Consider the following 24343-nt stretch of genomic DNA (forward strand, 5'->3'; position numbering starts at 1 on the left):
CACATAATAAATTATTTACTTTGTGCTGTCCTCTCAATCACCATTTATTGGTAGAAGATTTTGAAAATGATCCCTTATAAGAGAATAGGGGATTTGTAAAACAAGTAATTCTATGGCTAAGAAGTCTGCCATAAACAGATATTTCTCTGAAAACTCATTTATCTTTTAAAAATTTGTGCAAAACTGGCCGGGCGCGGTGGCTCAAGCCTGTAATCCCAGCACTTTGGGAGGCCGAGGCGGGTGGATCACGAGGTCAAGAGATCAAGACCATCCTGGTCAACATGGTGAAACCCCGTCTCTACTAAAAAAAAAACTACAAAAAATTAGCTGGGCATGGTGGTGCATGCCTGTAATCCCAGCTACTCAGGAGGCTGAGGCAGGAGAATTGCCTGAACCCAGGAGGCGGAGGTTGCAGTGAGCCGAGATCGCGCCATTGCACTCCAGCCTGGGTAACAAGAGCGAAATTCCGTCCCAAAAAAAAAAAAAAAAAAAAAAAAAATTTGTGCAAAACTACTCTATAATAGATCCATGGTTTTTATTTGAAAAGGCTGTCGATCCAACATTAAGTAAAAATGACACTCCCACAGGTGTTTATCCTCTGAGAAGCCAGCACCCAGCTCACAGTTTAAGAACAGCATGATGATGCTGCAGACTCACCCCATCTCCCCGCATCCTGCATTATGTTTGCTGTAAAACTGCAACACTGAACCACATAATCTGTCTCAGGCATGTATGTGTACATGTGAGGGACAGAGCAATCTTGAAACTCATGTGAATAAATTTTTTTAATTTTTACATCATAATTCTAGTTTTCATCTTAATTGAATTTGAAAATTTTTTCAACTGCATTAAATTTACAAAAAAGTTCTCCCACATTACACTAAAGCATTCCTGATGTTCATTTCCAGTAATGAGGTGTGGAATGAGCAAAATCAATTCACTGGCTCTCTTTTAATTAACTCCTCCAAATGTACATTGTTTAAAAACTGACTAGGTCAAAAATGGTTGCCCCTATAGGTTGACCTATTTGGACTCTGCCAAACTCCTCCAAGTTCAATATAAATTGATGTTTTCAGAGGACAAAATCAATGTAATGGAAACACTCCTCCTCGTTTTCCATGGAGCCACCTTGGGCAAATCTTTGTCATTAAAATTCTTCTTCTGCCTGTTTGCTGCGGGACTCCTTGAGCTGCTGTAGTCGCTCGATAGTTTCAGAAATGGTGCGCTCCCCGTGAACCTTATTGTCTCTTGTGCGGATATTAACAGTGCCACTGATTTTCTCTTTTTCACCAACAACTAAAACAAACACACAAAGCTTTGTCAGATTTAACCTTAAGATATGGAAGGATTCACAATGAACATCTGAAAAGAAATGATCCTATGATCCAAAAGCTACCCTAGAACTTCAGATACATTAAAAGTTACAAGTGACCATGTATTAATATTAATATTAAAAAAAAAAAAAAAAAAAAAAAAAAAACTCTTTGCAATATCTAAAACTACTGTGCTTAGTGAGTCAATCCAGGAAACTTAAAAACAAAGCAACAAAACCCTAAACATCATGAATACCCTTTTTCAAATAATTCTACATAAGGTAATCAAACATATGTATTTAAAACAATGCTTCTTCATTCTTGTTATAATGCCAAAATATTTTTTTCAAAAAAATCCGTTTTTTTTTTTTTTTTTTTTTTTTGTGACAGAGTCTTGCTCTGTTGCCAGGTGCCAGGCTGGAGTGCAATGGCGCGATCTCAGCTCACTGCAACCTCCGCCTCCCGGGTTCAAGCAACTCTCCTGCCTCAGCCTCCCAAGTAGCTGGGACTACAGGCGCACGCCACCATGACCAGCTAATTTTCGTATTTTTTTAGTAGAGGCGGGGTTTCACCATGTTGGTCAGGATGGTCTCGATCTCTTGACCTCGTGATCCATCCGCCTCTGCCTCCCAAAGTGCTGGGATTACAGGCGTGAGCCACCACATCTGTGATTAAGTGAAAAAAAAAAAAAAAAAACAAACAAAACAAACAGTATGTAGGCATGGGCCTATTTTTATAGTTATTACATATTAAGATATATGATCAAAAAAAAATCAGGACTGGAAGGAACTAAATAAATTCTTGACTACAATTCACTTAAGCCTGTCTCAAGGTTTCAGTAGACTTTCCTGAGGTCTGGCAAGTTTTCTCTGTAAGTTTCCTTTCTTACCTAAAATGAAGTTATACTGTGCTAACTGTGCATTTCGAATTTTCTTATTCAATGTGCAGCCTGGATCCAGATCAACGTCCGCCATGAATTTAGCATCATGGAATTGTTGCCGTACCTATTGCAACAGAGATACAGAATTCATCAGATCTAAAATTAGAATTATATTTTGATCTTACATGATTTTATTGAACACAGGGCTCAGGATTTCCTGAATGAACTTTCAGGAATTTAAAGCTGACAAAACTATTCAGATAATATTATTCACTGCCATTTTTTCCCCTCAAAAAGGCTGGTTCCTCTTTATTGCCTCAGGTCATGTGTATCAAGTAAACAATGTTGTCATTCGTCTTCTTTTCCAACAAAGCAATATACTAGGTTATATTTTATTAATTAGCTTAAACTTCCCATTACCCTAATAACCTATTATTAATATGACAAAAAGACCTAACTGAACAATTTTAATTTCACTGTTGTTTCATATGAACCTAGATTACAGATATGAAAAATACTATGTGATCAACACCTGAAAGAAATGATCTTCAACTGAATAAATCTTAACTTCTGAGTATCAGAAAGTTTATCAGGTTATCATAGGCATTAGTCCTTTAACTTTAAAATGGAATAATAAAGATTTAATAATCTAAAGTAATTTAGATTACAACAATTTAACGATAATATAAAAAATATGTTTCCATTAAACCTGCTATGAGAATTCAGCATTTTACCTTCAAATCACCCCACACCTGGCAGAAACCTGTTTCCTAACAGCGGCCATTAATGCAAAGGAGGAGCAGGAGAGTTGGAAGAAGCTGGAGTTCCTTCCTCATCTTTGCCAGAGACAACACCCTTGGGTTTTCATGCAAAGCCATGTGAGCAGTGACTGCCTATCCTCTTTTTGTAGACACATAAGTTATGGTGTCCACTAGGAGAATCCACCCAACGGTGGCCACAATTCCACCCAGACCCCTAAGAAGAAGGGTCAGAGCTTCTGGAAGTCCTTGTCAGAAAGCAGAATGAATTCTTCCATGGAAACACCTTAAGTACAGCTGAAAGTGAAATAGTATCATACTCTACTTAAGTAGCACCGGTAAAACCGGCATTCTCTTGTTGACCTAGGTGACCAAATATTTCTTTCAATTTTTGACTGAAAAAGATTCTAAACGATCTACGACACATTCATTTCTCAAATGTGAGTTGTGTAAACTAAGGGTTATTTATGTATGTCAAGTGTTTATTTCCATTTAAGGGATGCTTTTTGAAACAATGTAATTGACTTTGCCTATACTGTGCACAAGCGTTAGGTTTTAACTAGTAGATTTTTCAGCCATAATGATCACGAACCAATTAACCTGTTGAAATTTTAAAACACCTATTTCAGAAGCGTCCTTATGGAATTTTAGAATGCCAGCATAGGTCTACATCTTCAACTTGTACCTACTTTGAAGAATAAAGTACCAGTTTTTTCATTTTTCTCAACATGGGTTGTGTGTGTGCATGTGAGATGGGCAATTCTGCAGTTGGGGAAGTGGCCTAATAATTATAGGGCACTTAACATGGCTCCTCTATAGTCACTAGGTATCAGGAGTACTGCCCTGTCTTCTCTCCCCCTAAACACAAAGCTTACCACCACATTATTCCGAATGCCACCCTACCCCCAAAAGGAAGCGGGGAAGTCAGTGCTGTCTCCAGTTGAGAACTCAGCTAACCAATACAGAACTTTTTCCTACTGTGTGAGCTTTCACGTGCAAGTAAGATAAAGCATTCTCAACCATGGAACAGAACTTTGATTCTCATCATTTTTAACTAAAACTACTGTGTGCAGTACTAGGAACAGTCTGAATGGTTTACCTATTAGAATAGTTTAATGTTCATTTTTTCTGAGATGGAGTCTCACTATGTTGCTCAGGCTGGAATGCAGTGGCTATACACAAGCACAATCATCACACCCTGCACCTCGAAGATCCTCCTGCCTCAAGCTTCCAAGTAGCTGGGATTACAGGTATGCATCACCACGCTCAAGTTCATTTATTTCTTAAGGATAGTTAAGACCTAAGTGTGGTTTATTTTGATGGTCTGGAGGCATGATGGTTTTGATGTTACAGTACTGTTCACTGATCAACTTTTAATAATTTGAAATTCCTTAGTATGGAATTTTCGCTATGGCAGAACAGATTGTTCTGTGCTTTAAAGTGAAGTTATGAATGGCTATACATTTGTTGGTAGGTTAGTTTTTTGGTGGGAGGGGCAAGACATTGGTCTGCTATGCTACTAACCTGAAAAAAAGTTTCAAATAGCTGAAGAAACTTACATTAAAATGAAGCAAAATTACTCTTTGAGTCAAACAGCAGCTTAAACTGTATTTTGAACTGGAATTTATCTATCGTACTGAAGTACTTGACATTTGCTAATTTAGTTTTTTAAAATAATAAATACTAAAATATACAAGTGTAACTGGGTACAGCACCTGCTGCCTGTAGTCCCTGCTACTAGGGAGGCTGAGGTGGGAGGATTGCTTGACCCCAGGAGTTTGAGGTTACAGTGAGCCATGACTGTACCACTGAACTCCAGCAGAGGCAAGAGAAAGATCCCAACCCTTAAAACAAATACAATAAAATATAAAAGTGTATATAAAACACCATCCAAATATGTCTTCCAATTATGGAATCATGTAGAAAGCATTAAAGAAGCAATATAATCTATTCAAGCTTAACAAAGATTAATAATAGTAACATTTCTCTACATCACAACAGCTCGATTCACCAAGAATACAGGGCTTATGTGATTCGAAAAGCTTAACAAAAGATATTAAATTGAAAGAAAATTCATATCTAAGGCTTACCTTTTGGGCATATTCATCACAGGTTGGTCCCACTGGAACTACCATTACCTGGCGAGGTGACAGCCAGAAGGGCCTTTGGAAGAGAATAAAAATACTCAATGTAGATGTGGGCACATTCACTAAACAGAGACAGCACATTTCTTAATCTACTCTTCTTTGGTATCCTTTCCTGAAACATGTAAGGACTACTTTTAAAACTTGGCTTAAAAAAACCCCAAAATGAAAAAAACCTAGCCAATAAAGATTAAGGCAAAGAGACTCAGGAGAAGAACACTAACCCTACGTAATGAAAGCTTGTAACTACGATTCGTCTTGCTAAGCAGACAGCAAAGCAAACTGAGGATAGGACGAGGCCTCACACTTTAATATAGCACATAACAAAATACCACGTATTGGTTGAGAGGAAGTAACAAATTGTTTAATAACTGCATGTAGTGATTAATTGTTCAAGAGTATTTTATTACTTATTCTTCATGGGGGATAACGTGCCTTCAGTTTACTCAAAATCCATTTGCACCATTCAACAAATTGTAAGTGATAATAATTAGCTATGGCACTTGGTAAAAATGTGGGTTTTCACTACTTATTTAAAAATAAGCCTATATGCAATTCTCTCTTTGAAGCAATTCACGTATCAAATGCTTCTGATGCTGCAAACATCAGGCCAATATTCCTGTCATTCCTCTATTTTCAGTTGTTCTGTTTATCAGCCAGAAGGCTAAAGTAGACACTAAATTCTACCTTAATAATGAACTTTTCCCCACCTACAACAGGTTTAGCAGAGCATTAGCTGAGGACTCCCTCAATTATTGAAATATCTTGTAGAGAATGTGTCTCACATTTTATCTGACTTTTCTAAAGAGATTATCTTACATCATTGACTAGCATGAGAAACTGTCCTAATTTCTGAACTAACCAAGTTCAAATAAAACTGAAATGACAGTAACGTGTAAGATTAAATCAATTTACATCATTTTATACAAGTTTTACATCACTAAGATTAGCATGGCAGCCTCTACAAATGGATGTTTTTATAACCCTGTACTACTTTCAAATGTATTGTGGGTCCAGAAAAAACTGCTTAAGAAATAAGATGAAAGGTATGTGGTCATGTATCTTGCCAACAAAAACTTAGCCTCATAGAAACTAGTCATAAAATGATGACTGGTTTGGCATCTGTTTTAAAACACGCTTGGCTTTTGAAAGGTGTCAAAATACTTGCTTGTTATGATTAGCAAGGCTGAACGAAGAAAGTCATAAGCCTACTCATTTATCTATGTAAAACCAGCAAAGCCGTCTAAATCTCAAAACAAAGTCACTAGAAAAGAAACCAAAGCAGTAAGTATACTTTTCACAGAAAGTAAGTCCTAATTAGAAAGTATTACACAACATTCAAACAAATCAAGTTCTGGAATTAAAGTAATTACTATTAACAAGAGTTTTTAATGCTAAAAAGTTTGTGTTTAGATTGTGGTTCCTTACTTTTTAACGAACACTTGTCATTAGTTAGAAGCAACTGATCGGAATCATTCACCCTTGATAATTAAATGGAAAAGTAGACATTTCTTGTAGCCAATTTATATTAATCAGACAAAAACAAAACAATGATAAAAATTACCATTTGCCCCCATAGTTTTCTGTGAGGATAGCAATCATTCTTTCCACTGACCCCAAGATGGCTCGATGAACAATCACTGGCCTTTTCTTATCATCACCATCATGGCTATAAAGAAAAAGAATTTGTTTTGTCTTGTTACATATATTTTCCTTTATGTATCCTTGGAGGACCATATTCAGAGCAGACACCAGAAACTCACCTTACAAAAGTAAGATTAAATCTGATGGGCAGCTGAAAATCCAGCTGGATGGTTGCACACTGGTGGTACCGCCCAATCGCATCTTTAATCTGTATGTCAATCTAAGAAGCAAAGGCTGGGTTATTATAAAATATGCCAGTGATACTAAAGTGGAGCTCAACAGTTGGATTAGGACTGGTTTATCTTTTTTCCAACTTTTTTCAAAGTCATATCTTCTTCATCCACAAATGAAAATCCCATAACCCAAATATACTTTAGTGCTCACCTTTGGACCATAGAAAGCTCCGTCTCCAGAATTTAACTCCCACTTTTCACCAAATTCATTCAGACTGTTTTCAAGTTGCTGAGGATAAAGCAAAATTATTTTTACTTTTTTTCATCTGCAATATCTCTTCTTCCAGCCCAATTTGAGACTAAAAATACAGTAATTACTCATAGATCAATATTCTCTGCTTTAGAATTTTGTCTATGTGAACATATGCTCAAACCAACCCCTTTTTAAAGCTTATAGCTTGATAACTGAAAAAAGCCATTAAAACATTCAACCATTTCTAAAATACATAATCACAAAGGAAAAAACTAGCTTACTCAAACCTAGGAACCATTTCCAACTTCCTTTTGCTTTTATCCATTTAGAGAGGCTTGGCTTTCTTACATCTTGGAACAAGCCAATTTCAAACAATATTCAAAAGCATGCTGAAAAACACCACTTACTTTCTCAGCTTGATTCCATACTTCAGTATCTCCAAGGAATTTTTCCGGGCGAGTAGAAAGGTTCAGTTTAAAAGAAAATCCAAATACGCTATACACCGTACGTAGAAAATCCAAACAACCTTTTATTTCATCTTCAATCTTTAATTTTTTTTAAAAAAAGAAACAGTAGTTATTTTCCTTGACTTTCTTGACACTTCTTTCAAAGTATTTTATTCCACAGGGTCTCATACCTGCTCCATGGCACAGAATATGTGAGCATCATCCTGCTGGAATCTTCGTACCCGGGTGAGTCCTGTGAGTGCCCCAGACAGCTCATTCCTATGAAGTACCCCAAAATCAGCTAGCCGCAGAGGCAGCTCTCGCCAGGACCTTGGCCGATGATCAAACATAAGGCTGAAGAGAAAAAGAAAAGTCCACAGACACTTAAGAATAAAAACGTTTCTGTAATGTTTTATTTAATTACATGAAAGGTTTTCAAAAAGCCACTGATTCTAGTTGTCCATCCAGGCAACATTTCTCAAATTCTGGGCTTCATACAGCAATAAAAGCACTTGCATGAATAAAACAATAAATTAATTATAATTTAACAAACCATAGCTAAGAATAAAAAATATATTCCAGTAAGCCTGGAGTCAAATCCTTGTGACCCATATTTCATTAATTTGAAGCCTGCTATTAAGAGTCCTCTAATAGGATCAAATGTAACAAAAAAAATATTGCAAAAATAAAAAGAGGAAAAAAAAGCTACATACAAAATTGTTTATAACACTGGAAACTAAAGTTTGATTTGCTCTCTTGTCAGTCTCAAAATTGCTCCAGCTTCCTTGTTAGTCTGACGGTACTTCAGAAACTGAAGAATCTGGGAAAATTAAGAGTGAACTTGGTTGGTTCCATGGCCTATCATACAGCTTCTTCACGAAGATTCCTCTCTCAGCTCCTGTGCCCTACAGGCCTGTTAGTAGGAGCTGTGGACACTGAGCTACCTTTATCCACAGCTTTCCGTGTCTTCCCTTAAGCTGCTCTTCACCCAGCTTTCAAAGACAAAAAGCAGAGCAGCCTCACAACAAGCAACATTTTCCAAGAATGCTGAGTTATTAGTAGTAGGTTTTGACAGAACAAGTTTCTTTAAAAAACAATAACAAAAAACCACATTAGATCATTTGTTACACCCCCATATTCCATCTTTATGTTCTGCCTTGCTCACTGCTATAATCCCAGTATCATTACTGAATGCCCATAGATCTGGAGCTCTAGCCTGGCATGGTGGCTTGTGCCTGTAATCCCAGTGCTTTGGGAAGCCAAGGTGGGAGGAGAGCTTGAGATCAGGAGTTTGAGACCAGGCTGAGCAATGTGGCAATATCTTATCGCTACAGAAACAAAAATTAAAAAGTTAGCTGGGCATGTTGGCATATGACTGCAGTCCCAGCTGCAGTGAGCTATGATTGCAAACCAGCACTCCCATCGGGAGACCTGTCTCTTTAAAAAAAAAAAAAGATCTGGGGATCTAATCAGGTACAGAAGATATAATACAACAATGATGTTGCATTTAAATGCTCTTCTGACACATAATTTATTTTTAATGAAAATGTTGTTAAAGGAGACAGAACCCAGGATGAATTGTGGCCTGTGAAAATCTTTAACAGGAATTCAAAGCTGCCAAATACCAGTGTCCTGGGCAGTTCATAGGTTTCAGAGCAAACTGTTCTTTCTCCACCTCAAAGGAGAACATGTTCTCGCTGTAGTGCTGCCAGTGGCCCGAGGTCATCCAGAGTCGGCTATTGTAGATGTTTGGGGTGACTACCTCCTGGAATCCTCTTTTCCTATATTCGCTCTGATAGAAAATAAACAAAACACATGTGTAGGCAGATAAAGGCTTACCCTTCAAGTGGGAATAAAAACTGAAAGAGCAATTTTATACTCTCATGAAAAATGTGCACACATGCCATGATTCAGAAATCCGATTTCTAAGTACATACCAAAGACAAAACTCTCAGCACATGCACATAAGGAGGGTTATGAAAGCGATGCTACCACAGCATGGCTGATAATAAGGGACAATTCTAAATTAGCATCCATCGATACAGGGATGAGTGCACTGTGGTAGTTATATAACAAAATAATATGTAACAAGCGAAAATATGCTGGATTTGTATGTCTAAAAATAAATCACAGTGCAGTCTGATACCAGTGAGGCTTCCTGTATGTAACACATAAATACATAAATAATTTAAGGGTACAAATACATAGGCTAGATGTAAATAACATGGACAAAAAGAATCCATGCCAACTTCAAAACTGGTATATGAGATGACAGCATAAGGATATATATAATATACCAGTATATGGAGATATATGCATCAGAAAGGGGTCCTAAAGATAGGCTTTTAAACATCGTAAACAAAAAAATCTCAAGCAAATATAGCTCAACGTCAGTATTTGTAAAATTTGGGTAGTAAGTACACAAGATAGTGGTTATACTGTTCTCTGTAAACTTGTATTTGAAACATTTCATAATTTACGAAGAAAAAAAGCAACATACAAACTGTTTTTTCAAAAAAATACAAATGAATGATCAAAGTCAAAGAGGACTCCTATATCAAGGACCACAGATCCCCCTTCAAGCTCACCAGCTTCTATGTATATGGGCAAAATCACCTACTAGAAATGATTTATGAGACCACAGACTTCTACTTTTACTTATCGTTTTATGTATTTCTTCTCAAATACACATTATCTTTCCTTTTAGTAGATCCTTATTTAACAAAAATGATCATATATCCTAAATCTAAAAAAGAAAGCAGTAAATATGACTTACCCTAATGAAATCAATAAGGGCATTATAAATGTAGGCTCCCTTCGGCAGAAAAAAGCAACTTCCAGGGCTAAGTTCATGAAAGAAATATAGTTCTTGGTCCTGGGTAAAAGAAAAGCAAAAAAAATGTTTATGTATGTCATGTATATGTGTATGTATATATATACACATACATTTCAGTGTTCTGGAGCTCAGAATATGGTCATGATGTGCCACATTTCAATCAGTGCCAATCCTGAATCAAAGAAACCACATCAGTGTTTCTGGTGGTACAGAACTGCAGCTGATTTACAATTTGGCAGATGTGTAACACATGCCCTTCCTGTTACATTCCTCAATCCAATCAAGTTTCCCCAACAGTAACAGGGAGTAAGGATCCCTCAGTTCTCTTACTATCCACTGCAGTACCTCTTATGGTTCTTAATTCCTTAAAGCTCCAAGATCTAGATGTTTTTTTCATTTTCATTCTTTTTTTTTTTTTTTTTTTTCTTATTAGGAGGGTCAGGAAGGAGACTGGGAAAAATACCCTGATAATGAAATAGATGATGGTAAAGTGGGCTGACTTTGAGTCATGGTTAAAGAAACATACCCTCCTACCTTCTTGCCCAACATACCCCCCACACCAACCAAATGCCCAAAAGTCCCAGGGAAGGGCCCGCCAATCATTGCTGGCTGCCTCATAGCTGGACTATCAGGTAGTCAGGGGTACAAGGGAGTGGCTGATATCTCCAGCTCAAGCTTAATAACTTAAAAGCCACAGACCTCAGGCACAGAGTGACTATTTTAAAGAGAAATGTTTTATTGAGCCCAACCTCCAGTTCAGAGGACATTCAGGAGTAAAAGAGATAATGGGTAGAGGAAATGACAGCATAGAATCCATGTGTGACAACCTTGGGCAACAAGCAGGTTATCCTTTGTGGGACTCTGTTTCCATATTTTAAATGAGTCAGTGAGACTAAATTGTTTCCGAAGTCTAGGAAACAATTATCTAGATCTCCCAGCTCTACGAGAAGCTATATACTTCTTTTATGAAAAAACTGTAGCTCAAATCAGCATTTGTTCTCAATAAAAGTAGTTCAAATGCATTTTTTAACGGTATTGAACACGCTCCAGGCCGATAATGTGGACAATCAGTAAGTATTTACAGCTCGTACAGGACGTAGCACCAGTTACTAAAAAGCTACATTATCGCTTCAAAACAAAATTCCTAGTACTTCATACAGCTAAATTTCAAACTTCAAATGAAACTGAAGATAACTCAGTCTAGACGCATCACTGTTGTTGAACATACCCTGCCAATTTTCCTATGATCCCGGTTTTTAGCTTCCTCTTGGAACTTCTCCCACTCTTTCAACATTTTAGGATCTGGGAATGAAATGCCATAAATTCTCTGGAGAGTCTCCATATCTGCTTTGCCTTCCCAGTATGTGGAGGAATTCTGAAAACAAGGATTAACCATGAAACAACATTCAAATTTATAAACATCTCATTTATTTTAACTCCCAATTGCTCTGAGGCCTTGTTAGAGTAGTTACTCATTCTGCAGCACAAAGTTGGCTGTTTTCTTCCCTTGAAAATGCCCCTCCCTCAATAATCCCAATACTTTGTGAAGCTGAGGCGGGAGGATTGCTTGAGCCCAGGAGTTCGAAACCAGCCTGGGCAACACAGGGATACCCTGTTCTTTACAAAAAAAGGAAAATTAGCCAGGCATGGTGGTGTGCCCCTATGGTCCCTGCTACTCAGGAGGCTCACGTGGGAGGACCACTTGAGCCTAGAGTACAGATCTCCGCTCACTGTAACCTCCATTTCCCAGGCTCAAGTGGTCCTCCACTCTGTCTTTTTGGGGCAACGGAGTGAGACCCAGTTTGGGGCAACACCCCTAAAACTGCCCACCCCTCAATACTCAATCAACCACAATTCCACAAACATTGCTTTGCCTGCAAAGGCATTTCTCCCAAAATGATTGAGCAGAAATAGAAATGAACCAATAAAAAAAATCTTGAAATGACTCAATTATTCTCTTGATTTAAAGTGCATTTTAATAACCTCCATAAAATGTTTATGAACTAGTATAAAACTGACTGGGTTTTATAAAAAGAACAACTTGGGGATTGATTAATTTAGACATATAAAGGGCAAAAGCACATACTCCTACAGTCAGTCTCAGAGCTTTCAGAGCCAGGATGGCCCATGCTGTATGATTCTGTAAAACCTCCACCCCCTGTGCTTGCTCTGGCCAGTCACTCCTTGAGGGAATTTCAATTATAAAAACCTGATGGCATACAGCTCCCAGCTAATAGATAGCCTGAGAAAATATCATCCTTTCATGTGCAACAGAAAATGATAAAGAGAAATCAGTGAAAGTTTAAACAGATATCTACTCTAGACAGATACATTCACATAATCTTTAAAGTTACATTGCTTACTTTGTGTATTTTTAAAGCCTTAATTTTGCCTGTGTGTCTGACATGAGGACCCCGGCAGAGATCTATCAAAGGGCCACACCTAAAGATAAAATGAAAGGAATATTAACAAAGACAAACTGACATACACACCAGATACATCTAATGATATGTAATATTCTCACCTATAGACTGTGGTAGTTGGAGTATTCACCTTTTCATTCAATATCCGACATTTGAACTTGTTGTACTGAAAACAGGAAATATTTTTAAAAAACTGTCCTTTAATTTTTACCTCTAAGTACTATAGCTAAAACATAACTCAAAGTATATCTCAACAAAGCACTATATGAATATAAATGTTGACACTGAATGCTTTAAAAACATGTTGGAATGGTTTGCTAGGAAAAAAATGAGATTAAAAATAAATAAATAAAGACACATAAATTTTTCTAAAGAACCAAATAGGCTTCAACTTAGTACACTGAACCCCAGTGGTTACACTGAACCCCAGTGGTGGCACTTCAACTACCATAAATAAATGATATAACAGTGGAGGCAGACACTGTGATTCAATTTACCTTAAACATTGCCAGTAAAGTTTCTTTCTTAACTTCCAGTCTTTCAAAAGCTTGCTTTTCTTTAATGATTTTCTTACATAAAGCCTCCAGAGAAGAGAAATCATTGCTAGACACGCCCCTGAGGGAGAAGAAAGTATAATCTTTTTATTCCATTCGATCACACCATGGTTTAGAAAAATGTTTATTTGGAAAAAGTATTTTGAATACTTGAAGGGTTTTTAAAAAATTAGACTAAATTCTAAAAAAAAAAAAAAAAAAAAAAATTCCTAAGTAATTTTTACATTTTATATTTTCAGTGGTTTCTACCTTGGTCATCCATGGAGACTTTTCTCACTAGTGACCCCCTTCCTGCAACTCTATCACCAGGTTTTAAAGGAGTGGGGAGGATCAGTCTCCTCGAATTTCCTAGAATACCTTAGGACTCTACCTCCATTCAATCTAGAACAGAGATCTCATTAAATCCTCCATAACTTCAAGAAAATTGCAACACTTCAAGTACTGATAATGGGGATGCCTGATGACTAAGAAGCAGTGAGCTCCATATCATTCCTTGTTTACTGAGAACACTAAAAATAATTTAGGGACTCATAGTCATTTACTTCATTTTTCTTTATCTAGTTGATAGCTTACCCTTCTTCGAGGTACATGTCATAATAGAATCCATTTTCTATTGGCGGACCATAACATAAACATCCACCATAGACTCTTTCCATGGCTTCACCCATTATGTGAGCACTAGAGTGCCAATACACCTGAAAATTTAAAGAAAAGTGGCATGGTCTGAGTATTGGCATATAAGCTGTGAATTAATGTGGTTGTCTGAAAGAGACAAAAAATATTTATTACAAGTAAACCCAATATATAAAAATCTATATTTCTAAATCTATAAACTACTGTGTTTCTATCCATAGCCAAACTAATTCAAAAGGCTTCCAATTACTAAAGTGTATTTTTATTTTGGAAATCATCTGGTTTAGCTGTTTTCAAACAAATTAAACTAAACTTGGCATCATTAATTAAATGGCATTGACTTTGTTCTCTGAAAACAATTGCTACTCAAAATGTGACTGTCTCATTGACTGCAATGGCCCAGGTTCTTTTGAGTCAATGTGCTCACAGCACCATGTCTCAGACACTGTGACCTGGCCTTCAGCTGGGTATGGAACATCACTTAGAAATTATATGTTGTTACTGGCCCAAAACAAAGGTGGTACAACCTGACCCCACAACACAATGACAAAACACAAGGACACACATCTGTACACTGAAATCAAATGGCAGTACTTGGTTTTACAGTAATCACTGGGATGAGTCAGAATACACCCAAAGCAATGTTTTCAAGATTTATTATTAAGGTACCAAAGTGACATTAAAAAATTCTCATAAGAAGCTTGTGGACTCCAAAATACATTTGAAAACCACTGACCCACATACATAAGTGAACAATCAGAACTAAAACAAAATACTTTGTCTTCCCTTATATGATACATAGCCACGGAGAAATAAAATCTTGGCATTAAATGCAGGTTGATTTTTATAGTGCTACCTAGCAGATTTGCATCTTAAGATGAGAAAAAAAATACAGAAATTGTTTAATCAAGGGAGTACCTTGAAGTAAGGTTCAAATTTATTTGTCAAATGTACATATCTAGCTAAAGTATTCATAGTTTAGAGGCCAGGCACAGTGGCTCACACCTATAATCCCAGAACTTTGGGAAGCTAAGATGTGCAGATCACTTGAAGTCAGGTGTTCAAGACCAGCCTGGCCAACATGGTGAAACCCTGTCTCTACTAAAAATACAAAAATTAGCTGGGTATGGTAGCACACTCCTATAATCCCAGTTACTCAGGAGGCTGAGGCTGAAGAATTACTTGAACCTGGAAGGTGGAGGCTGCAGTGAGCCAAGATTATGCCACTGCACTCCAGTCTGGGTGACAGAGCGAGACTCCATCTTAACATAAAACAAAATACAATAAAATATAAAATAAAGTGTTCATAATTTAGAAAATGATTTTTACTTCCTTAATCAATGCTTAATAAAATTCCCAAAACATTTTCCCCACTGAAGTGTCTTAGTAGTGAAAAGACTTATTCAGATTTACCTCTTAATTTTCTAAGGCAAGCACTTTTATTATGTTCCCTAAATGAAGGACAAAATGAAGATTTCAAATATGACAATGAGACAACAATAAATGTTAGCTACCCAATCGCAGCAATACTGAGCTGGAAAAGACTGCAAATGTGAAACAGTGCCCTAAAATTCAATGAATACTAAATCAGCAACTTACTGCCTGAGCTTCCTCATCCTCAAACTTGAGAAGTGCCAGCGTACAATCTTCTTCCAGAGGGCGGTCCAGGTCCCACACGGCATTATTTACTTTAGCAATAACGGTGTTGTCAGCCAGGCCTTGACTTAAAAAAAAAAAGTCCACACATACATAAACACACAATAATCTAAAAAATAATCTCTTGTAGCACAACACTTAATTTGAAAACAAGAAAATAAACACATTTTTATTACATATTGATTTTTTATATTGATGTATCTCTATTTTTCTGAAATAAAATGAAAAAACAACAAACTCCAAAAATGTACCTAAGAATGTAACTGGAAGATCCTAAAAATGCAGAACACTATCATTTGACATTTAGTGCCTCTTTTTAAGCAGATATGGCAGCTCTGATAAATAAGCATGATAAATTTCCAATGGTCTGATTAATAATTTCTCCAAATACGTGTTTTTGTTTTTTTCATTTTTTAGAGACAGGGTCTTGCTTTGTTGCCCAGGTTGGCCTCCTGGCCTCAAGCAATCCTCCAACATCAGCCTCCCGAGTAGCTGGGACAACAGGCACAAGTCACTACACCCAGCTTTCTCTTAATACACCCACCTTTCTCTTTCTACAAAGCTAAGCTATTGAGATTCCAAAGAAAAACAAAAAAAAGAGACCTACTAAATAACTTCTCTGCTCCTCTTCCTAAAATGTATACCAGATAACTTTCTTTGACAGACAATGCTAACCCCAGAATTCTGCAAATGACTAAGATGATAGTATTTATAATAAATACAGAGGTAAAATGAAAGACTAGTAACTTTTCATAATATGGTTAAAAATATTATTTAGACACCAAATATACAGGATCAAACATTAAGTGTCTTCAAGTGATGAAATATCAGACCACACAGAGTGTAAAGCCACAGAAGTTCTGAGGAGAGAAAAGCAGCCCAGGTCAGAGTCATCTGGAAAGGCTGCAAGCACTCATGGGAAGAAAAGGGGAGGCGATGGCATTCTAGATAAGCGAATGGCCACAGATGCAAGCAGGGATGCAAGTGAAGAAAGGATTGTTCAGGAAGCTGTGTGACTAGAGCAGAGTTGAGTGAGATGAGCCACATTGTATATCTGAATGCATAACTAGAGAAATAATGGTCTATAATAGTCTGGGCATCTCAACAAAGGTAGGCAACACTCCACACTGTGAAGAAAAACTATACACCCTTTACATTGTAAATCTCAAAGAAATCTACCACTAGAATGCTTCAAACTAGCTAGGCGTACTGTGTTGGTGGTTCTTTTTGTGAGGTTTACAACCAAATGTATACAACTTTTCCTATGTAAGGATCAGGAGAGAAAAATGAACAGAAGGTAAACAAACTCCTTTCTATTTTCAATGTTCCTACTGACTTTACCATAGGTTATAGACAATGTTTTCTTTCCTCCTGAGATCAAATGGAACCAATACAATAAATATATGCATTTCACAAAACATAACATGAATTTGGCAGAGAAATGTATTTTATCATATTAGTGTAAAATGGTTTACAGGAGCTTAAATAACTGATCAAAAAGTGACTGATTCCCTACATTCTTTGGGAAGAACCTGACTTTTATCTTATGATCCAAAATGGAGTCCCAAGATTCTTAGAGTTACTTTGAAAATGCAGATTACACATGGACCATACTGGATCATTTCAATTTTTCAAAGAAGGGTAAAATAATCTATAAGATGTGTAACAAAACAAAACTTAGAAAAACCTTTGATGCAAATGAAACGTGTGTTTTCTTTTCCTTCCATTTCACATACACCACAAATTATCTGAAACTTTAAAGAGACTGCTATATTTTCACAAAATAAAAAGTTATTCTGGACTTCTGTAAAAATTTCATCAAATATTCTCAGTGCAGACCAGTGACTTAACTCTAGAGCTAAAGCCCATCAATGTTTTATGTAATTCAACTTCTTTTTTTCGAGACGAGTCTTGCTGTCACCGAGGCTGGAGTACAGTGGCTCAATCTTGGCTCACTGTAACCTTCACCTCCCCCGTTCAAGCTATCCTCCCAACTCAGCCTCCAAGTAGTTGGGACTACAAGCGTGCACCACCAGGCCCAGCTAATTTCTGTATTTTTAGTAGAGATGGGATTTCACCATGTTGGCCAGGCTGGTCTCGAACTCCTGACCTCAGGTGATCCACCTGCCTCAGCCTCCCAAAGTGCAGGGATTACAGGTGTGAGCCACTGCATCTGGCTATGTAATTCAACTTATAATTTTATAGTTCTCAAAAAATATTTTTCAACTAGAGACTTGATAAATACAATGTAATCTAGATCAACATTGTAGACGGTAGAGAAAAAAATTCCCAGACTAACAGAAGCCTAAATTTTAATGACATGGCTACAATCTCATTGTGTGACAACAGAAGAATCTCTAAATCAACCTGACCTTCAAAATTATCTCCAAAATGAAAAGTTGAACTGATACTTAAAGGTCTATCCAGTTCTCTATGCTCTCACATAGAAACCTGCATGGTATTCCAACTTTTTTACTTCCTTTGGCGTATGGTAGAAGTTATAGGTAGAAGCACTTGTCAAATGAACTGAAACACTCCATTCACTTTGTAAAAAGTACTAACCAATGTCTGTGGTACAGTAGAGGGCCATGGCTCACAGGCTTAACTGGTTCTGCTTCTACTAGTTGTACAATAGGCTTACCAAGAATCAGCCACATAGGTTCCCCAAACTGTTTCTGTGCTTGTTATTTTACGTGTTTGGTTCAACAATACAAAATTGATGATAATCAACCATATGACAATTCATATGGTGATTTCAAATGGTTCAATTCAATATATAACGATTATGAATAAACTTTAAAAAATATAAATATAAAATAATACAATGAGGGAATTACGATTTCTATGAAAACCAAGTTGCGTGTTTGAGAAGGCTTGATAAATCCAAGTCACACAAACAAAAATATTGTCTAGTTTGGTGTGACTCTACAACTATGTGAAAATCTGGAAGGATTGTGCACTCCGATTGCTTCTCAAATGTGTTAAGATAATGTAAGGATTCTAACTAGCACTCACTATCCCCCAAAACCTTGCCATATAGATTCACTATTTTATATATGTATATAAAGTTAGTAAATAGATATATATTTACATATTTTAAAATGAAGTGTTTAAAATCAAGATTGGCAAGCTTTTTCTGTAACAGGCCACACAAATATTTCACACAATGCAGGCCAAACATGGTCTCTGTTGCATATTCTTAGTTGTTTTATATTTTCCAACTATTTAAAAATCATTTTTATTTTTGGCTTTCAGGACATACACAAACAGCTTATGACCACAGTTTGCCAACACCTGGTTTAAGACATATATATAATTATTTATGTTGTACCAACTATCATTTTGTTAAAATGACCAATTACTGATCCCAATCATATCAGATTAAGAAAGCTTCTCCCCTATTACAAAATATGCATCTAATTCTCAGTTAGTTGAGATAACTTCTTCCTACCCCAATAAAAGTTTTAAGACTAGGTATAGTCCGTCACTGAATTTATAAAAATAGTACATTTTTTTCATGTGTCAGATAAAGTTTCTCAACCTTTCCATGTGAGAGTATCTAGCTTCATTTTTAACTTCAAAACCAAGACATTTAAGTAAAAATAAGTAAACACTGTCTATCTGGTTTTGTAACATTTATAATCAAAGTAAGACTAATAATATAAAATGTCCCATAAGATAATAAGACCAAAATGAACTCTTTCAGAAATTAACTTTGAATTTTGACTACAAAGTTCTGTATCATTTCGATTTTTAAAAAACCTCAAGTAGGCCAAATTCAACAGATTAAAAACACTGAACAGTAACATAAAAAATATTATAAGAATAAAACATGGCAGGACGATAAAAGGAAGTTTAGTTAGGTCACAAACTATAGAAGGTCATGATGAGTGTAGCTTATACCTAATTCCACAGGCAATTTGATATGGTGTAGTTTTCCAAGATTCCGCATCAACCTGTTTACCATCAGGCAAAGTGACTTTAATTGGCTTGCTATCTTTTTCTGCCTTTTCTGCCAGAATAGAATCATGTTCTGCTTTTAGTATATTGTACATCTCAAGACGTGTGTAAATATACTCAGGCCAAGGATTCAACTGCAAGACAATAAATGAGGAAATAAATAATCAGTAAATATTGCTTTCCTATTTAGAAATGGGAAAGAAATAATAAAAACAACACAGAAATCCACAACTATTGATTCATTGTGGTAAAAAACACACTGCTAAAATCACCAGGCATTACCTCAATTTGGTCCTAAATGAAGGTAAAAGAAGGAGTTAAGTGCCCCATTCTTATGCTGAATTGACAATTACTATTTAGCTACTATTTACAGCAAGTGGTCTTTTCTCTTTTAAGATGCTTTCTTAGTATCTTTTCTAACTAAATTATTTTACACATAGAGCTATAAACAATACTGGAAATATAAACAATAAACTGGCTTTTCCATTTTGTTTCAGTCATGTCCAGGTGATGGTCTGTGCAGCTGGTCAGCCTATATGTCCACTCACAACCAATCACAAATTTATTTGACTTAAGGTATCCCTTTCAAGGGAAGTATTTACTGAATTCAAAGATGCCATGATCACCTTGGAGTATTTAATTAGTAAATAAAATAAAACAGCACACTACTACTTTCTATTGTAGATAAAATTAACAGAAATATTTTATATAAAACACCCACTTAGGTTTCCTAAGGTTTGGCTAAGAAAAAAAAAAAGAGACAGCAATCAAAGAGCTGACTTCCTTCACTGTCAGAGACTCTGTAATCTATGGAACATTCCAAAAAGGCAGTGAATCTGTGGTAACAAAACAGTCAAACTTCTAACATCTACAGCATTTATAATCTTTAGATAACATCAACATTAACACTACATACAAAAGTGAAGAGGAAATTGCTCAATTTTGCCATGACTTTCTATCTTCAATAAATTTCTATTTATCAGATATAAAATGACTTATTGCAACACAGATTTTAACATTTGTTCAATGTTGATAAAATGCTACCAAAACATCCCCATATATATCAACATACCACAACATGAAAGGAGTACAAGCTAATATCTCATCCTTAAGAAACTGACTAGGGCCGGGCACGGTGGCTCATGCCTATAATCTCAGCACTTAGGGAGGCCAAGTCAGGTGGATCACTTGAGGCCAGGAGTTTGAGACCAGCCTGGCCAACATGGCAAAACCCTCTCTCTACTAAAAATACAAAAATTAGCTGGGTGTGGTGGCACACACCTGTAGTCCCAGCTGCTTGTGGGGCTGAGGCGTAAGCATCGCTTCAACCTGAGAGGTGGAGGTTGCAGTGAGCTGAGATTACACCACTGCACTCCAGCCTAGGCAACAGAGTGAGACCCTGTCTCAAATAAAACAAAACAAAACAAAACTGACTGGAGATAACAGAAAATAACATCAAATGAAAAAGATTCATGGTCTGCCAAGCTTGGGTACAGAGGTTTCTGATGGTAATGATTATCCACTATCTTAATCTTAAAGGTTAACAACATTTTTCTACATATAATAGCAAAAAAAGAAAAAAAAAGCCATGACATTAAAATAAATATGTATTTATATTTCATCCTGTTCAAACATGTCAGAATAAATTCCCTATGTGAGGTAGTATTATCTTTTATGCCACTCACACAAAATTTATTTCAGTCATGTTTTTTGAAATGGAAGTCCCTAATTAATTCCTTCCCTCCCTCCTCCTTTCCAGTCTTTTTTAACGACAGGGTCTCACTATGTTGCTTAGGCTGGCTAGAGTACAGTGATTATTCACAGGCAAAAATCACAGCGTATTTCAGCCCCAAACTCCTGGGCTCCAGTGATCTACCCACTCAGTCTCAAGTGGTTGGCCCCCACCATCGTACTAGGCCCTAATATCTTTATAATTCCCACCCACAGCAGTCCCTCCCTTTCTTTAGTCTTTTTGTTGCTCTTTGGGAGCTTTTCATCAAATTATCACAATGGTCCATAACCTTCAATGGTGAAGAACCCAGGAATTAACTAAAAGCTCAGAGCCTGTCATTATACAACCATAATCTGAACCCCTCAGACTAAAGTACAGTACCTGGTTCTATCCACTTGAAAGCATCATTATAATCCTACCCAACTGCACTACTCTCTGTATCTTAACTGCATTTTATCATCATAGCCACTTGGCATGTCCTAATTAGAATTTAGTGTCAAAATTTCTTCAACATTCATTCAGCAGATACTCTCTGTGGCAGGCTCTGTGATTGCAGAGATGAATAAAACCTGCATGTTGTCCTTGAAGGGGAAGGCCAAGGTCTTGGACAGTTCACCGTAAACTCTTTTTTCCAGACCAATCGTTAAACATAAATAATCACATGTCCCACTCAAAATTCTCTGTTCAGAAGAGTCCTCTAATTATACTCTTTGTCTTATTTCCAGGCCAATTCTCAAGCTGTGATGGAACAGCATGTATAATATGTTTGTATTGAAAGTATAAAAAAGAAGTTAGGGAACATAAGCATTTTTCCATTTGCTTGCAAATTTTAAAATTCACAATCAACAATTTTCTTCACAATTACACTGTTCGGGACAGTGATCAAACGTAAGAGAAATGGTTAGGTAGGGCTCTAAGCAACACTACACTTGACCACCTATAAACGTACCCTAAAATAAATGACGTATCCCAAAATAAATGACGGCACTATAAACTTAGCAATTGCAACTTTGTAAAAGTGGCTCTTAAAAGCCAGCTTATTGTGCTACTTCTAAAACGGCTGTTCCTTTATGCTTCTTCCTTCCTTTCTAGAGAGTCTCCAATAAAACAGCTGTAATGACTAAAGCAAAAAGTGAAGCACAGTTCACAGCAGTAAAAATAAAGTAGAAAGGCAAGCTTAACTGCCTCCAAAAGCAAAATACTCAGGAACCACGTTGATTCAGGGCTGACTTTTGATATGCCAGTTCCTTTCAGAGTGAGCCTAGGGAAGTGAAAGCATTTTCTCCAGACTTGAGAGGCCTTAAGGGGATTTGTCCTGGCTTAGAAGCCAACCCCAGGGCAGGTCCAGATGGAAAGGGCAAGAAGCAGGTCAAAACACTGACTTTCTTTGGCTTCCATTGTATTCAGTGTAAGCCCAAATCTTTATTCCCTAACATCTCATTTAATGAAATGATCAGAGGGCTAGCATCACATCTGGCAAATGAATAATTACCAGTCTCCTCTTCAACTTTTGTTCTCTGATTTTTATATTCAACCCCACAATCAGACCATCTTATGTAATCATAATCCAGTTGCTTTCTTTTGCAGTAACAAACAACTGAAAGTCTTTTCTTCCCCTCTCAGGTTACCCTTACCTAATTCTTCTTCCTGATTTTCCCAACCAGTACCATCTTACATCATGTAAACAATTAGAAACCTTACATATTTGGAAAGTCTGAGAAAGTTTCCTGCAATTTGCCAACCTTTGATAACAGAGCCCTCTGCGATGATAACTTTTACCTCAGCTCGACCTCCATCTCCAGATCCTTCTTTGTTCTTCTTCTTGCCTCCTTCCTTTCGCTTCTCCTCATCAGCACCAATCTAAATAAGCAAAAAAAGTTTTATGTTTTAATCTAATGTGACACCCCCACCCTGTAATGCCCCAGGAAAAGTCCTGATAATGTTATTTTAGCATTTGTTATTTAATTTTTAAAAAATGGAAATCTGATTTTGAAAGACTGAACAATTTCATCACCAGCAAAGACAGGTTAACAACTTACAATAAACACAAGTATTTAAAAAGTAGAAAGAAGTTACTAACAATGTTTAACTCCTCAAATTTCATTTATTTTACTTTAACTATTCCCATGACTCTGCTTCAGGTTTACTTGGACCACGTACTAAACATATAGCCAAAAGGCAACATGTAGTTGATTCAGTAAGCATATTTCCAGGAGGAAAAAAAAAAAAAAGTGAATGCAAAGTGTACCTATCAATTCCACCAGTGCTACCAAAAGCCATGGAAGAAGCAAACGTAAGACCCAATCTCTAATATGTGTAAACCTAGTCTCTCCAGGGAAACTAGGGCATACAAGTGTGAGAAACTCCTGGAGAAAACAACACAGCAGTAGTGCCAGGATTAGATGTCAAATAAGCTGGGACTAATGGAAGGACTTTAAAGGATGGAATGCACTTCAACAGGTGGATTCTGAGAATAGAGGCAACGCGTCCTGTGTGTCACATAAGCTTGTTGTTAGAAATGTTAAAATTTAAGAAGAGAGGAAAAATAATTAAACCAGGTTGATTAATGAAGGATTGCTTTAGAAAGTTATGCAAGGTAAGACAGACTAAGGCTGACAAAAGCAAGAACTAAAAGTTACCATAAGGAATAGAGACTTTAATGAGAAGCAAGTGAAGTCACAGAAAGTTTTAAAGTAATAAATCCTGTACCAGGAATGTAAAGGAGGGAGGATTTTATTTAGTTTGCATGTTTGTGACCTTTAGATTTTTTAAGTTTTATTAAGAGACAATTCATACACCACACAAGTTATCCATGTGAAGTATATAATTCAATGGTTTTTAGGTATTCACAGTTGTGCAAGTATCACCACCATCAATTTGAGAGTATTTTCATCACCCTCAAAAAGAAACCTTGTACCCATTAGCAGTTCACTCCCTG

General features: G+C 36.6%; 1 protein-coding gene across 2 annotated transcripts in view; it reads right to left on the minus strand.

The window, feature by feature from the left end:
- Positions 1 to 538: 538 nt before the first annotated feature.
- TARS1 (threonyl-tRNA synthetase 1) overlaps positions 539 to 24343 on the minus strand; it is a 48630-nt gene continuing 24825 nt past the window's right edge. For both annotated transcript variants that reach the window (XM_032279009.1, XM_032279008.1), the window contains exons 2-19: positions 23185 to 23265; positions 19617 to 19807; positions 15657 to 15780; positions 13998 to 14119; positions 13368 to 13485; positions 12972 to 13036; positions 12811 to 12889; positions 11676 to 11822; positions 10388 to 10486; positions 9237 to 9403; positions 7803 to 7965; positions 7573 to 7710; positions 7124 to 7201; positions 6859 to 6959; positions 6660 to 6764; positions 5042 to 5114; positions 2203 to 2317; positions 539 to 1296 (exon numbers count right to left, since the gene is read on the minus strand). In XM_032279009.1, coding sequence (XP_032134900.1) covers positions 1148 to 1296; positions 2203 to 2317; positions 5042 to 5114; positions 6660 to 6764; positions 6859 to 6959; positions 7124 to 7201; positions 7573 to 7710; positions 7803 to 7965; positions 9237 to 9403; positions 10388 to 10486; positions 11676 to 11822; positions 12811 to 12889; positions 12972 to 13036; positions 13368 to 13485; positions 13998 to 14119; positions 15657 to 15780; positions 19617 to 19768 — 1995 coding nt within the window. In that variant the 5' untranslated portion in view covers positions 19769 to 19807; positions 23185 to 23265 and the 3' untranslated portion in view covers positions 539 to 1147. The remainder of the gene's footprint in view (positions 1297 to 2202; positions 2318 to 5041; positions 5115 to 6659; positions 6765 to 6858; positions 6960 to 7123; positions 7202 to 7572; positions 7711 to 7802; positions 7966 to 9236; positions 9404 to 10387; positions 10487 to 11675; positions 11823 to 12810; positions 12890 to 12971; positions 13037 to 13367; positions 13486 to 13997; positions 14120 to 15656; positions 15781 to 19616; positions 19808 to 23184; positions 23266 to 24343) is intronic.

This window comes from Sapajus apella, unplaced genomic scaffold (genome assembly GCF_009761245.1).
Source record: "Sapajus apella isolate SASKATOON/1434 unplaced genomic scaffold, GSC_monkey_1.0 scaffold11, whole genome shotgun sequence".
NCBI classification, from domain to species: Eukaryota; Metazoa; Chordata; class Mammalia; order Primates; family Cebidae; genus Sapajus; species Sapajus apella.